This window comes from Aspergillus welwitschiae, assembly GCF_003344945.1.
Source record: "Aspergillus welwitschiae strain CBS 139.54b unplaced genomic scaffold BDQ94scaffold_15, whole genome shotgun sequence".
Taxonomy (NCBI): domain Eukaryota; kingdom Fungi; phylum Ascomycota; class Eurotiomycetes; order Eurotiales; family Aspergillaceae; genus Aspergillus; species Aspergillus welwitschiae.
The window spans coordinates 10,152-24,599 of NW_020798709.1; the positions used below are offsets into that span (position 1 = coordinate 10,152).

At 48.8% G+C, this 14,448-nt stretch overlaps 5 protein-coding genes across 5 annotated transcripts; 1 reads left to right on the forward strand and 4 right to left on the reverse strand.

Moving 5' to 3' along the window:
- Positions 1-1,527: 1,527 nt before the first annotated feature.
- On the reverse strand, positions 1,528-3,866 carry BDQ94DRAFT_29272 (FAD binding domain protein). The gene is made up of 3 exons (XM_026775415.1): positions 3,757-3,866; positions 1,753-3,677; positions 1,528-1,696 (listed from the first exon to the last, which is right to left on the reverse strand). The coding sequence occupies exons 1-3, from the start codon at positions 3,758-3,760 to the stop codon at positions 1,685-1,687; spliced, it is 1,941 nt and encodes a 646-aa protein (XP_026626440.1). The 5' UTR covers positions 3,761-3,866; the 3' UTR covers positions 1,528-1,684.
- Positions 3,867-7,158: 3,292 nt separating this feature from the next.
- BDQ94DRAFT_170061 (putative GABA permease) lies at positions 7,159-9,084 on the reverse strand (the record flags this gene model as incomplete). The annotated part of the gene is made up of 7 exons (XM_026771401.1): positions 7,159-7,608; positions 7,666-7,991; positions 8,040-8,441; positions 8,492-8,574; positions 8,646-8,759; positions 8,808-8,878; positions 8,929-9,084. The coding sequence occupies 7 exons, from the start codon at positions 9,082-9,084 to the stop codon at positions 7,159-7,161; spliced, it is 1,602 nt and encodes a 533-aa protein (XP_026626441.1).
- Positions 9,085-9,221: 137 nt separating this feature from the next.
- On the reverse strand, positions 9,222-9,867 carry BDQ94DRAFT_143103 (uncharacterized protein). Its single transcript, XM_026766162.1, has one exon. The coding sequence runs from the start codon at positions 9,694-9,696 to the stop codon at positions 9,256-9,258; it is 441 nt and encodes a 146-aa protein (XP_026626442.1). The 5' UTR covers positions 9,697-9,867; the 3' UTR covers positions 9,222-9,255.
- A 543-nt stretch (positions 9,868-10,410) lies between these two features.
- On the forward strand, positions 10,411-12,139 carry BDQ94DRAFT_29358 (uncharacterized protein). Its single transcript, XM_026775417.1, has 4 exons — positions 10,411-10,729; positions 10,788-11,186; positions 11,266-11,408; positions 11,502-12,139. The coding sequence occupies exons 1-4, from the start codon at positions 10,532-10,534 to the stop codon at positions 12,013-12,015; spliced, it is 1,254 nt and encodes a 417-aa protein (XP_026626443.1). The 5' UTR covers positions 10,411-10,531; the 3' UTR covers positions 12,016-12,139.
- On the reverse strand, positions 12,140-14,313 carry BDQ94DRAFT_29342 (glycoside hydrolase family 47 protein). The gene is made up of 4 exons (XM_026775416.1): positions 13,527-14,313; positions 12,687-13,424; positions 12,374-12,631; positions 12,140-12,312 (listed from the first exon to the last, which is right to left on the reverse strand). The coding sequence occupies exons 1-4, from the start codon at positions 14,219-14,221 to the stop codon at positions 12,264-12,266; spliced, it is 1,740 nt and encodes a 579-aa protein (XP_026626444.1). The 5' UTR covers positions 14,222-14,313; the 3' UTR covers positions 12,140-12,263.
- Positions 14,314-14,448: the final 135 nt, after the last annotated feature.

Genomic DNA, 14,448 nt, shown 5'->3' on the forward strand with positions numbered 1-14,448 from the left:
TTTCTATTCCCAGCCTAGTACTTATGTAACCTTACATAGTATCCATTCTTGATCTTCCATCTAGTACGAGTAACTGGCGATAATACACATCATAAGGATCGCATACAGTTGGAGCAATCTAGACCCGGTAAAAAACTATCAGAGCTCTTAAAATCCCACTCGTAAATAAACAGTAGTCCTAAGTTACATACTACATCCAACGATCTAGACAACAATTCAACCAATATATTATAGCTTGTATTATACTTCGTCATTCTCATAAGCCCACCACCGATAATGCTATGATACGTGCACTGTAAACCCTCATTTTCACACATCCACACATCCACACATCACGATACTTCCTCACGTCCATGAATCAATTACCGAGGCTTGATACTACATATTCCCTACTACTGCTACTGGTACTACTTCTTCCTCTTCTTCCTCTTCTTCTCCTCCTCCTCCATCTCCATCTAACTACCTACTTACCAGCCTTAGTACTCACACATCGCCCAATAAACAACCTAGACCACTATCCAGTTCAATTCCATTCATCTAACTTATCGTTGTCCGTGGCTGTATGAGTACCGATCAATCACCGTAGATATTGAATGGGATTGGGAACAGGATGGTTTTATATAGAGAGAGAGGGGTGTACTTCCATTCAGACATACATACAAATCCAATCACTGTTTTTAGTCCCTTTTAAGTATTTCAAATCTCAGTAGTAGTGCCAGGTTTTGGTTGACGTAAAATGCAGGTCTACCCATTGGCAGCCGAGGGTTCTGGTTAAGGTAAACCGCAAAGCAAGTGGTACGATTGTTCACTTTTTTTTTTTTTTTTTTTTTTTTTTTTTTTTTTTTTTTTTTTTTTTTTTTTTTTTTTTTTTTTTTTTTTTTTTTTTTGGGATGTATGATGTCCTCGGTAGCACTAGTACTAGTAATAGTAGATGTTTTCAAAAGGTGGAATCATGAGGTTAGCTACTACTAGTTAATAGTGGCTGTTGTAGTTTTGGTGGTTGTTGTTGGATATATATACTAGCTACTACTGGTAGTAGTAGCAGTATCAGCGGCAGTAGCCCCATGTCAAATTCAATCAGATGAGTGATAACTATGATGGTGCTTCATTTGAACAAAACTGCTTCTAAGTACTAAATATTAGTAGTGGTTAGGGGAAGAAATGAAAGAGCAACTACTATATGAGGATTTACGGCCTGGTCAATTACTGGACTACTACAAATTATGTGTTCACTACCGAGGCAATCCCCAGAGGCCACCGAGGCGGACATGGCTAAATGCCTGTGGCATCTCGCTAGCCTCCCTACTTCTTATTTACTCGTGCTTCTGCCATTTGTACATAACCCATATATTAGGTATCGCTACCAGGTAAGTACTAATCTATCATGCCCAACCCGTTCTTCGACGGTAATCCCGGATCAACCGTAGATGAAAAATAACAAAGATATAATAACAAAATATAACAAAACCAAACAAAAACCAGTCCCGCTAAAGCAATATTAAAATCAAGATACCCGGCAAATGACCAATGTCATACAGATTCGAATGGAAATGAAAGATGTCACATGCAAGAAAGCATGTGATGTTGTGAGCTTGCCATGCAAAGTTACTGCATAAGACAGTACAGCATAGCGCAGCAAAGCCAAAGTCAATTTGGCTAGCTTTGGTATACCGCTCGAGAGGATTTACCATGTTTCCTAATCCAAGGGTTAGTTTCAGAGTAGTCAACAATGGAGTGGCAGATCACACTTACTGCAATGTACTGTCCAGCTTCCTTCTTGTTCTCCCAGAACAATGTCGCTTCTTCCATGTTGAGGTTACCCTTGGCCATGGCTACGTCGATCAAGGCGGCTTCAACGCCCTCTCCCATGCCCTTTCCGCTACCGCAGACAAAGACACGCCCGTCTAAAGCGTTGATCACGTACCAGACAAGATCAGCTTGGTTCCGGACCTCCTCTTGCACGTACTTGCTCTCGCCGCGACGGCTCTGGACGACTGTTCGCACCTTTTCTTCTTCGACACCCCACTCGCCGCGGTAGAGCTCGTCCAGCAAAGAGTCGCGAACACCCTGCAGCACCCAGACCTTGTTCGCACAGTTGGCAGACTGCAGGCGTCGCTGCACGAAACCGCGGAACGGAGCAATGCCAACTCCCGCGCCGATAAGCAGCATAGGACCATCGGATGCGAAGCGCTTGGCTAGAGGGTTGGCCATCAGGCCTCGGAACATGGGTACGTGGAGGTCAAGAGTCTGCGGGTCGATGCCCTTCTTTTCAGCGTCAATCAATCGTCGTGCAACGCGCTCGAGATATCCAGATCCCACACCAGTGCGGAGGCCTCCCTTCCAGTCATCAGACTCGGCCACGGTTACCGCAACTTCGATCACACGACGAGTCACGGAGCCCTTCTGCTTGCATGACAGAAGTGGATCTTGGGACAGTGAGTAGAAGCGGGGCATGAGGGTGTTCAGGACGGAGAGAAGGTGATCCAAGGGAGGGTGAGAGGAAGGGAATGCGTGAAGCAGCTGGGAGACGGTGACGTGGGAGCTGGTGCGCAGGTCACAGAAAGCACCTTGGCCTTGAGCGGAGGAAAGGAACAGGAGGATCTTCTTTTCGCTAGGATCGCTGGCATACTCGCCGAGTAAGCGGAACAAAGCCTTGTTAGGGGCATAACTCTGGATATCAGAGCACCAGCTCAACAATTCTCTTCGGGTCGTGATCAGCTCACGGGGCTGGTCATCACCCCAGATGGTGGGCCAGCGGCCCTTCTCAGTGCGTACGACGATTTTCTTATCACGGATAAACTTAGGAACACCAAGCTGGTTGAAGATGTCATCGACCTCCTCTTCCTTGTTCTTAGGACACACCCCAATGGCACCACCGACTATGAAGTCGACATTTCCACTCTCTGCAGGGTAGTCGGTGACGTCAATGTCAAAGTGATACGTCCGCTTCTCCGCACCTGACCCTGTCAGCTCGCGCGCATGGTACAAGGGCGCCCGGTAGACATTGTATGGCGGGTGAGGCTGGACGAAAGAAGGAGGATGGTCTGCCGGTCCCAGCTCCACATCTACTGCGTAGCCTGGGACGGACGAGAAGGAGACCGTCTTCTCGGGCAAAGGAGCGACGTTGCTCAGCTCGCTGTCCAAAGTGAGGTAATCGACATTGAGCTTCAAACATTGATAGGCCTTGTTGTCTGGGGGAGTGATTGCTTTCACTCCGGCCAGTGGAGGTGTGAAGCTCACCAAGGGCTTGCTGCGGCAGCATCCACCACCACAGCAAAGCGGCTGAAGCTTCTGCGTACCGCTAGATCCCACATTTTCCAGGATACGTCTCATGTCATCAGAGTTCTGGGAGATGAGTACGGTAGATGCTCGTCGTTGCTTTTCGGGGCCATCGCGGGCGGATTCTTCAGCTTCGGATTGGATTTCAGTGGCAGGAGTCTGGACACCCGACGCTGTCTCTGAGCTGGTAGTGTCTGTCTCCGGCGAAGACGGCGTGGAGACACTGAAATTCACATCAGTTATCGAGAGCGAGCGAACGCCACGAGGCTCCTCTGGAACCGGATTGTCAGGGTGGGAGGTAGACGACCGCGGAACAATCGCATGCTCCACATGAGGAACAAGAGACGTCCGCGACGTCACAGGCCTCGACGGCGGCGGTGGAGGAAGAACGGCGTGAACTGTTCAGAGAGATATTATCAGCAATTGTCATGGACATCAATTGAGCAGCAAGCGCGAAGGATAGACACTTAACCATACCCATTGCGGTTCTATGACAGCAGAAGATACGACAATTGGTGATAGATCGCCAACCTAGAGGAATTGGCGAAGATGAAGGGAGGAAAGCAGACAAAAGTCGAAGACCAAGCAATCGCAAGATAATGGCTGGTCAAATGTAGAAAAGAGGAGCCACAGAAAAGGGGATTGGAAACGAAGGCCAGTGGATCGGGTCAGCTAGTGGACACCGCAACCGTGATGGAGACCCGAATCAGACCAGCAGCAATCGGAGAGAACAGGTCAGCAGTGGGCGAGGTTGATGAATGGTCGAAAAATGGGGGTGGAATCGAATTAGACGGGACGCAGTTCGCCTGGGGCAGACGGCACCGGGATAACGGTTCCGATAGACTAGACGACGATGCACATCAGATGGTGGGCGATTAGTCGCAGCTTAGTCGGGATCCTTTCGCTGTTGGCGTCCTTTTGGCGTACGGAGGATTCCGGTAGTCCGACCGTGAGCGTGAGAGCAAGAGATAAGTCAGATTAGACGAGGGTAGGTGTGCTGGAATTTAGCTGAAACTCCAGTCAAGATAGCTGGGGGGAATGAACTGGAGTTAAGCACGTGCGAAAAAAGAATCAGATAAGTGGCCGGGCTGGAGGGAAGAAGAAAAAAGAGCCTTGAAGAGACTGACTTGTTTTGTCGCACACAATCATTATTCAATGATGAATAAATGGCACGAAATCCACGGTCGGAGTTGCCACTCGCCCCCCGTCGGTGAACCTCCCGTCATTACCGTCTGTTTGTAACTTACTTTACCCGTCTTGTCCATGACCGACGGAAGCGTTTATCCCACGCAGGCAATTTGCTTTTCTAACACAAGAATGGGTTGGACCTGGATTTCTTGACACATCCCTTTTTTGCCTTCTTCTGATAAGGTCTTCCATGTACTGCGTGACTACAAAGTTATCTCACCAATCAGACCATCCCAGGGTTCTGACCCCGCGGGGAAACAGTCGAGTTGGCAGCCCGATCTGCAGCTAGCGGGACAATTTACTCGACCTGGTAGTAATTGGAGGCAAATGAATGGACTGCCCTGCCAGCCTAGGTGGATGGAATCCTTATCCCGGGTTGGATATGATATCAGGCTTGCGTGAGATACTAACCACCTCCCTAGCTAATCAGCCATTGTTTCCCCCACCTCCATAACTGCCCGTGATCACTTGCCGCGACCGCATTTAGATCGTTCATCCGGCCATTTGCAAGTGGCCTGACAGCGGCAGTCTCCCAATTCCTCTCGTACCGGTACGTAATATCGCAACAGCCGAGTTACGTTACCGATCTAATCTGATCCGGTCTCACCCCCCCCCCTTCAAGGCCAGGATCGGTCCTCGGTTAAGCAAACTTGTCTGGTTACCTCCTTTCTCAATGCTATTCAAGCTATGCGATATTTTTGGGCAATCATGAAAATGCACATCGGGATCTCGTTCCGACACCGTCCCCATAGCTTTCCCTATATTTCTCGAAAGAGGGAACCAGAACCATTCCGGGTGCACAAACCGCTGACCGTTCACGTGACCGGTGGCCAGTCTGGATACGGATCAGATAACTTTGTCGCGTTCTGTGTCCGGTCATCCGTGTGTCATCCCACCTATGGCTGATAACTCTACTCTTCTCCCATTTCCCATTCACCATTATTGTAACCCCAACTCATCCTGAAAAACATTATAATGCTTTTATTTCTTGGTTTCCCTCGACATACACGCAGCTCAGCTCATCTACGGCTAACACTCAACCAATTTACACCGTACACATCGTGACAAGAAAACCTTCCGTTCACCGGCACCGTGTAACCGCATGTGACAGGTCACCCGGGCCCCGAGTGGGGCACATTCCGACATCGGCCGACGCGTTCACCATATCAATCAAATCAATCAATCAGATATGAAATTTACCCCCTTGAGTAATGACACAAAAGGAAGGGGAACTCCTTCCCGCCCCAATACGGGGGAGTACATTGTTGCCAGGAAAGCTCCTCATAATTTCCAATAATAACACCATCATCAGTAGCGCCAATAACTCCCTCACTTTCCAGAACACAACTAGCACGACACCAAAACGTTCTGGAACTTGATACGACCCGTCGTTCTCCATAGCGGGCTGGGGAACAATGAAGATCAGGGGAGAAGGAGGAGACTAGGGTGAATGGATGTATGATCTGATCATGATGCAGCAGATTCCGGAATTACGGAGTTTGAGTGACCTTGTGCATTCATTGATTGCCTCTGGCTCATGTTTTCTCCTGTAAGGGGTCACACACAAAACATGCTATCGCCGGAGAGCCCGATGTAGCAGATGAAGTTGGAATATCGCGCTCTCCCTCTGGTGCAAAGTGGTCGGACAGGTTCAGCCGAGTTCTCAGACAGACAGACACGCTTGGTTTGGGCCTGGGTTCGCGTTACGCAATCAGGATCACCAACCCACCACTCCCCTTCGGCACACACACACACCCAGCGGGGGCTTATCTGATCGTGCTAGAACCCAAGGCTCTGGGGCTGGATAGAGGGTGGAACTAGGCTAACTATCTACTAACTAGTTGGCTATTATTGACTAGTGACTAAATCGGGTGTGTGGGTGGGTTCCTTTGATGCGACGGCTCTACTGTTATGGGTTGGCGTGGTGAAAAAGTACGTGTGTCTCCGTACTTTTTTATTGTTCTCGATGTCTGTGTAGGTGGTTATGCCCTCATAAGCAGATATTCATCCTTTGTATGTTCTACTACCACCTTTTGTCTTAGTTATCAGGTGTAAATACGCACTCCCAAATCTTCCTTCAGCGCCTATGCCATTCCAATTTCTAAAGAGATTCTGACGCCGCGCACGGTCACACACAAAACAGTCTCTCCCACACGGCAGGGATGACCGATCAGGTATTCATTCCGCCCCGGGGTGCCCGACAGAGATTGACCAGCCGCGTTTCAAGGCTGAGGGAAAATATACCCCTGTCTGATGATGCATTGACATGTTGTTCCGTGGACAAAGCATTCCCGGGAGATGCATGTGTGACTTCTTTTGCACGGAGGTTATGGATGTGCATTGGTCATGCAGGTAGCATTTCCGCGGGTGAAATGGATACCCAATTGCCGGGGTTTACCCTGACCTGGGCCGCTTTTTGGTCTGTCTTGATATCTAGTAATAGCTGGTTTTAATGTAGTGTAACTATTTGTTTATGTGGGAGTATGGTGGGGAGGTTTACTATATATCTAAGACAATTTTCTCGCGTTTGAAACGAATGCGTTTTGGACTAGGGTCCCTTTAGATAACTGGAGATTCAACACTCGAAACGCTTCGATATAAGGTTCTCACGTTGGACGTATGTACAGATAGCAGTTAGTAGACTGTATTGTATTAAAAACAAAGCGCGTCACTATACACTGTACCCAGCTTTCACATATCATCCAGATCAATGTCCCTCTTCACCAACGCTACCGGTGCAATGAACTGGTATCTCCCCCAGAAGTAATAATACACCGACGCAAAGCCAACCATTGCCATGTACATAACGATACTCCAGTTCATACTATGCGCATCGACAGTCTTTGTAAGTGGAAAAAACGAAAAGACAAATATCGGAAAGAGAAACGCCAGACTAGCTATGTTGATGGTCATTCCGAACCGACCGAGCGACCACCGTCGCGGTGGGAGCTTTTCTCCGCGCAGTCGCTTCAGCAGAACACACCCAATGGACAGGATGTATGCTGACATGAGCGATGTTATTGTTAGTGAGATAACAGCGTTCAGAGCTAGGTTGGACCCGATATTGATGAGGCTTAAGAGCGCGGTCACAACGAGTGAGACGAGGACGGAGTTGAGGGGTATGTTCCAGCCAGGAGTGACCTGCGTGGTTACAACAGGAATCAGCGGTGTTAGTAGCTGTTGCATGGAAGCACTTACGTAGGCGAAGAAAGATGAGAACGGAAGTCCTTGGTCTCGCGCGAATGACCACAGCTGGCGGGATGCTGTGGCTACCTCAGTGATCGTGCTAGCGGTCAGCGTGATGATAAGGATGGCTGTCATGGTGTTTGCTGCCGCGTAGCTACGGGTAGTGTTGTAGAATATCTGAATGAACGGAAATCCAGTCGGACTTTGCAGGATGTTGTTGACATCACCCAGGGTGAAGCACAGGGTGACAATCATAATAAAACCAAGCATACCATTGACACCCACTGCAGACATCATAGCCTTGGGAAGTGTCTCTGATGCGTCCTTGATTTCTTCAGCTAGGTTTGTGTTAGCATCATGTTTCCAGTAATGCAAGAGGCGCTTACACATATGGACTGAGCAATCGTATCCAATCATGGAAGTTATAGTAGTCGACAAGCCGACAAGCGTAGCGGTGCCAGGACTTCCCCATTCGCCTCCATCGTAGAATTCGGTGAAGACAGCCTTTGCGCTATTTCGAGGAGCAAGTACCCATAGTGGGATAATGATAGCAAATAGGCCCACAACATGGATAATGAGTATCAGACCCTCAACCATAGGCAGGTTCTTGGCTAGGAACGTGTTGAATAAGATAGAAAATGCTGTGATAGCTATAACAAGCAGAGTACCGTGCCACCGCTCGAATTCGTATGTCGGATGATTTAGCACTATTAGTCCTTGGATTATTGTGCCTGCCAGATATGCAATGGCTACAATGGCACATTGCCAGCCTGTTGCACAAAGCCATCCTATTTTCTTTGTCAACCTCGACCTGGAAGAGCGCATATCCTCGAAATACCCGTTATATAGCTCAAAAACTTCTGTCCCCGGCGAGGAGCGAATTCTGATACCCAGTGGTATTGACCCCCCGATGTTGGTGACCTTTGATCAAGTATTAGAATGCGCTCGACTCTCCTTCCAGACAGTAAGTGCCCAAGGGCTGCGAAACGTACATAGAAGCCATCTCAGCTATGCTGGCAAAGACGAGCGCGAAACCTGCTGTGACGATAATGAAACCCCATATTAACCCAGCGGTTCCTCCATCTGTCAGACCACTGGTCAATAACCTACTCATTGATTAGCCAATAATCCACAGTGTCTGTAGTAGTGCTCACGTTAAGATGACCTCCCATGTGGAAATCAACGTACAGCCGAACCCTAGAATCGAGACGAATCTGAAATTCCGCTATCTTGCATTAGAATAAGGCAGCTATAGCATGAACACAGCATCCTAACCCTTAAAACCTGGACACGGCCCAGAGCACTCATATCGCGCTGGTCTCTGATAGTACCCATGTACTTGGGGGCCACGAGGCCCTTTGATGCTTTCTCAACATTTTCAGAGCCCTCCACATGTATTTGCCCTTCAATCCTGCCACTCTCAAAAGCCATGGTATTGAGGGAAGGAGTATATGTCCTCAATTGAACTCGACAAAGTAAGTATTATAGGCATAGACAATGGCCGTTACTATCCCCAAGGATGGTAAGCAGGTGGGAATCACTTAATCCGTGTCAACGCATTCTTGTGGCGCTAGGTCACAATCTTCAGCCGGACACGACATGCTAGATAAAGGCAAATCTGAAACATATTCTGGACTTGCATGTGCGTATTGTGGCTTTGTAGCGCAGATCAAGTGTGCTTGCTTTTTCTTGTGCGAATCTCGGGATCATTATACGAGCTCGCTGTTGGGCACAATGGCGGATATATCCAAGACATTGATGCCTTGACTCAAAAGTGAGACCTGTTATATAAAACTGTAGGGGCCCTAGAGCTTCTAACTCGAGGCATATATGGTGGCTTTGCCTATATCCCGACTGTCGGGATGAGGATTCCCAGTTTTGATTCCAAGTAAGGGGTAAGCAGACGGAAAGGCAGCCAGTCTCCGCGGGGAGAGAAGGCAACCCCCCACGTTCGATCACGAACATGTGCCCATCACCTTGAATTGCACGCGCCTGTAGCTTTAAGCGAGCAATATAAACGTCGATCTCGATATTGATCCTCATTACCACCGCATTAGATATTGCTTTGTCGCCTACCACAAAAATCAAAGCCTCTGCAAAGCTGTTGAGCGCAGCGCTGGAACCACCGAAATCAAGCAAGGGTAACAAATGGATTGATCACGGTACGATCTCGGGGTATCCTTTCATTTGAAATACCCTTGTAGTCCAAAGGGCTGGAACCAATCTGCAGGCTAGAGATACCCGAGCCTTCTTGGAGTCCTAACATTGTAGAATAATATGCTTTTTGCTCCGGCATAGCCACACGCTGCGTCGGGTTGCCATTTGTCCCACCTGACAGATCGTCATCTTGAACGTGGGCTGATATGCAGCCCCTTGACTGCGCTTGATCGTGCGGTCTAGATCGACACAGAGGGTTTAGTCTTCAGAGAGCTCCCAAGCAATGTTTTGTTTCAAGCAATAAGTAAGTCAGTCCATCATACTTAAAGTGATTGCCCATTCTCTTAACAGCCAGGATGAGGCAACGGACTGGCTGATCTCGCTCCCAGTCCATGCCCCTTGGCTGGCTAACCATGACAATTTTACTTTTCTCCCGACAGTATAATCCTGGCATGTGGCCCGTGTGTCTGAGAGGCATATTGCTAGACGTGCATCATGTATCCTGATCGCATGCGTGGGCTCTAACTCAGTCACAGAAAAATCAGCCAACCAACCACGAAGATTGCGCATCCTGGAAAAGCAAAAAAGCGACACTACCACATTGTATAAGAACATATCTCCACCATCCTGGTCGAAGCTTTCCGTAGATGATGGTCTTTGCTTTCGTTTATCTGTTCCCAGGATCCGAGAGGCAATCGACACATCCTGCCTCAGCCATAGCATGAGCGGCCCGTATGTCCCACCAGGACAATCTCCCCCATTCCAAGTGGTAGATGATTTGCATCATGGAGCTTGGATTATCATCACTGGAGCTCTGGGCCTAGTCGTATCTCTTGTCAGCTTCTTCATCAGACTGTATGTGCGAATTGCTCTCCATCCGCCGTTTGCATATGATGATTATCTTCTCCTCGGAGCGACGGTAAGTCACTTGATTTCAATACTGGATACTTGTTCTAACAAGTGTTGTCGAAATAAAGATAGTAGCAATTGTGCAGGCAGCGCTCCTATTCGACGCGGTATCACATGGTTTCGGAACATCCATTCATCTTCTGGAACAAAATCAAGTGGACAAAATCCAAACAGTGCGTTTAGGTTACCACCACTCCTTCTTCAGCCACAAGCTATGCCAACATCTCCCTAATAATACCCAGCTTATCACAGTCAGCGACATCCTCTACCTAATAACCGTCTACATCTCCAAATGCTGCGTCTGCGGTATCTACCTCCGTCTTACGCCCCAGAAATGCCATAACCGAGCCTCCCTAGCCACCCTCGCTCTATGTACAGCATGGGTCATCCCAGCCGTTTTCATCATCGCGGTGAACTGCGAACTGAATCGTCCATGGAAAGGTTCCGGGGGCCAATGTGTGAATTTGGTATGAAACTCCCAGCATATTCCACAAGAATATTGGCATACCGCCAGCGGAAGGATATGACTGACGACTCGTGATCAAGTCCAAACGCTGGCAATTCATCGTCGCGTTGGACATAGCGACAGAATTGATCATATTTGGATTAGCCGTCTTCCTACTTTGGGGACTATTCATGCCTCTTAAGCGCAAGCTGACTATAGGGTTTGCATTCATGTTTCGGCTTCCGTGAGTATCCTTCCTGCTTACCGAGTATTCCCTTAGCCCCAAACAAACGACGAGTGGCATAGACTGATACTGACACCTGCGACGCAATTTAAGCTTGATAATCTTCTCCGTCTTCCACATATACACCATCCTACTCCTTGTCCACTCCCCGGATCCCACACTAGCCGTCGTCACACCCGTCATCTGGGCGCAGGTTGAACTCAACTATGCTCTCGTGGCGTGCAGTATCTTCTGCCTGCGGCCGTTTATGGCGGCCGTGAGCACCAACTACGGGACGGCGGGTGATTCGAATCTCGAGAGTACAAGTGGAGTGTCGCGGTCGTGGAAGGTTGATTCGTCCAAAGCGGAGTCTGGGCGACAGACTAATTTGAATACTGAGAGGCGATCGTGGAGGATATCGGGGAGATTGGATGGGGTAGGGTATAGTGGGCGTCAGGCAGGTCCTGTGGCTGAACCTACTAGTATTGAACTTGTTGAGATGGATGGGCAGCGCAGTGTTGAAAGTGATGGTGGGAGTGCAAGGATGATGATCCGGAAGGATGTGGAATATACGGTTGAGTATGATAGGCGTCGCGATTTGAGTATGTCTGGTGCTTATTGGAGGTAGTGCTAGGCTATTCAATCGATGATGAACTAATGTTGTTTGTAAATGTATATATTGTATAGTATGGGCGCCTCTATATGACTAGCGCTCCGTTAAATGAACTATAGGAAATATCTAGAACTCCTTCACAGACTATATACTGATCAGATGGCCTTTCATATGTATAGAGATCATCTGGTGTCAAAGTTTTATCACCGATGGCGACGCCCGTTCGCCATGCATGTTTATCACGGAAAGAACCCCTAGCCGCATTATGTACTTGAAGCAGTTGGACGCTTGAAGGGATGCGCTTCCGTGTTCCTGCTCAAATTTTTAGCAAAATATCCGCATGAAGGATCGGATAACAAGTTGTAAAACTTACAGCACATATTCGTCCAGATTCACGAGGTCCGGCTCGGAAAATATGAGATAAAAGTACTTTAGTGTCTCTGCCAGCCAGAAACTTTCCATGTAGTCCATTTGCGGCGACTCGGGGTCCCGGACATCGGAAATGGCTGCGTGTCCAAATGAGGTCCGCGTCATCTTGTCGATATTTTGAAACATCCTCCACGCAGCATCCTGCAGAGACCGGTCCCCCGTTATACGGTACATTATGAAAACCGACTCAATAGCTTCGGGTCTAAGATGGGATTAGACGGAAAATGCAACACCAGAAATGAGCCAAACAGACATACCGTAGTAGATACTTGGGGTCGGGAATATCAACTACGCCTGGCGGCAGTTTCTTGCCATCCTTTGAGGTGCTTGTGGGATGAGAGCTTTGAGGCAACTGGCAATTCTCATCGTCCTTACACACGGTAAGATGCAAGATCTCTGGCATGATCCCGGTCGGCATAATATCATATGCCCAAATGCACCCATCGACCAACTTCCGCGCGACAGCCAAATCTTCGGGTCGGTCAAACACCTTGGACCCTATGCCGACAGTACCTCCAAGGTAGCACTTGAGATGTTCCCACTGGGGCTCCAGGTTACTCCGGGTAGAAGACCCAGTAACGCGGAGGTTCCCAGCAAAGAGAATATCTCGACCGTCTTCGGTCATCGGGCGGAAAAGCAGGCGGCTCTTCATCGCCTTCATGAAGGAGTTGTACATTCTACGGTACTGGTTCGTCTGCCCTCCCAGCAGCATGTGCTCTTTCGGGAGGTACTCATACGTCGAGTCAGCCATTCCACCGATGGTGAACCTGGGATCAGCGAATTCCAAGTCCTTAGCATTGACCATCATGGGCCACATCCCAGGTACGTCGGTTGTCTCCTGAGTATCCTCGAGAAAATCCGCTATCCTCTGGATAGCATCGAAGTATTTGGGGTCCTTTGTAAGTTGAGATAGACGCGTGAATTCTAGGTTCAATGATCCGAGTTCAGCAAGTATGGTGTTTCGGCCCGGCTCGATGCTCAGACCATCCGCAGATCTAGATTCCCGTCAACATGGCCCAGCCCGAGTCAGAAGGGTACCCTAGCGACACCTAGATATCCCTTGGTAACCGAGGCATCTGCCTTCATGGGTGTCTTACCTGGTCCATTCCCACCGAGATTGCGGCATCCGATTACGAGTGTCAAAAGAACCATAAATCATGTCCGCAATCTCAACTGCCTTCTTCAGGAGAATCGGATATTTCCCCTGGGTCAAGTCGTAGGCACCAAGAAGCCCGCCCAAGTACCGGATATTGGTCTCGAAGACATTAATTTGAATGGCGCTGGTGGTAGTAAAGTCGATGTACTCCAGCGCTTTCACAGCCTCCTCAAATTCCTCAGTGAGTCCCATAATAACAAGAGTATCTAGGGAATCCACCAAGGTAGCTGCCCAGCCCGCAAAGGTCTCGCGGTGACCGCCACTGATCGGAGAGAGCTCGTCTTCCAGCCAGGCATTGTTTCTGTATCCTTTCCACGCGTGCTGGAATGCCTTCTTGACCGCACGCTGCCTTTTTACCCGTCCCCATCGTGCGAACCACGACTCCCTAGGAAATTTGTGCTGAATTCGGGGAATAGTGGATGGCTCAGTCGAAGGAAGGGGGATGTAATCGGAGATTGGATACTGCTCGGCATGTTTCCGCCAACGAATCCTACCCTCTTTATGTGGAGGGGGGTCGTATGGATTTCTGAAATGGTGGTGGTAGTGTGGTTCCGCACCGGGCGGTAGACTCGAGAAAAGAGCGTATGTGATGCATAGGAGAATGATAGTGGGTAGGAGGTAGCTCCGTCGCGCCATGGTTACGGCAAACTATAGACAATACTTGATAAAGAAATCGCTAAATCAACGAGGAGCAGACAGCAAGAAGGAGAGGACAGCTGTACGGATCACAGCAATGGGTTATATTAATCAAATGAGAGGTAACATCGGAGATGCGTGAGCATGCTCGATGCCAGATTTACCAGTAATCGGGCACGGCGAGTTAACGCCGACGAGATTGAAAGGAGGGGATGGTTCTTGAGTTG

Coding starts and splice junctions, on each gene's coding strand:
- BDQ94DRAFT_143103 (XM_026766162.1), bottom strand. CDS start 9,696: ATGAGGATCAATATCGAGATCGACGTTTATATTGCTCGCTTAAAGCTA.
- BDQ94DRAFT_29358 (XM_026775417.1), top strand. CDS start 10,532: ATGAGCGGCCCGTATGTCCCACCAGGACAATCTCCCCCATTCCAAGTG. Junction 11,187..11,265: donor GGGGCCAATGTGTGAATTTG/GTATGAAACTCC, acceptor CTCGTGATCAAG/TCCAAACGCTGGCAATTCAT. Junction 11,409..11,501: donor GCATTCATGTTTCGGCTTCC/GTGAGTATCCTT, acceptor ACGCAATTTAAG/CTTGATAATCTTCTCCGTCT.
- BDQ94DRAFT_29342 (XM_026775416.1), bottom strand. CDS start 14,221: ATGGCGCGACGGAGCTACCTCCTACCCACTATCATTCTCCTATGCATC. Junction 12,632..12,686: donor GACCCCAAGTATCTACTACG/GTATGTCTGTTT, acceptor ATCCCATCTTAG/ACCCGAAGCTATTGAGTCGG. Junction 12,313..12,373: donor AATCTGGACGAATATGTGCT/GTAAGTTTTACA, acceptor AAATTTGAGCAG/GAACACGGAAGCGCATCCCT.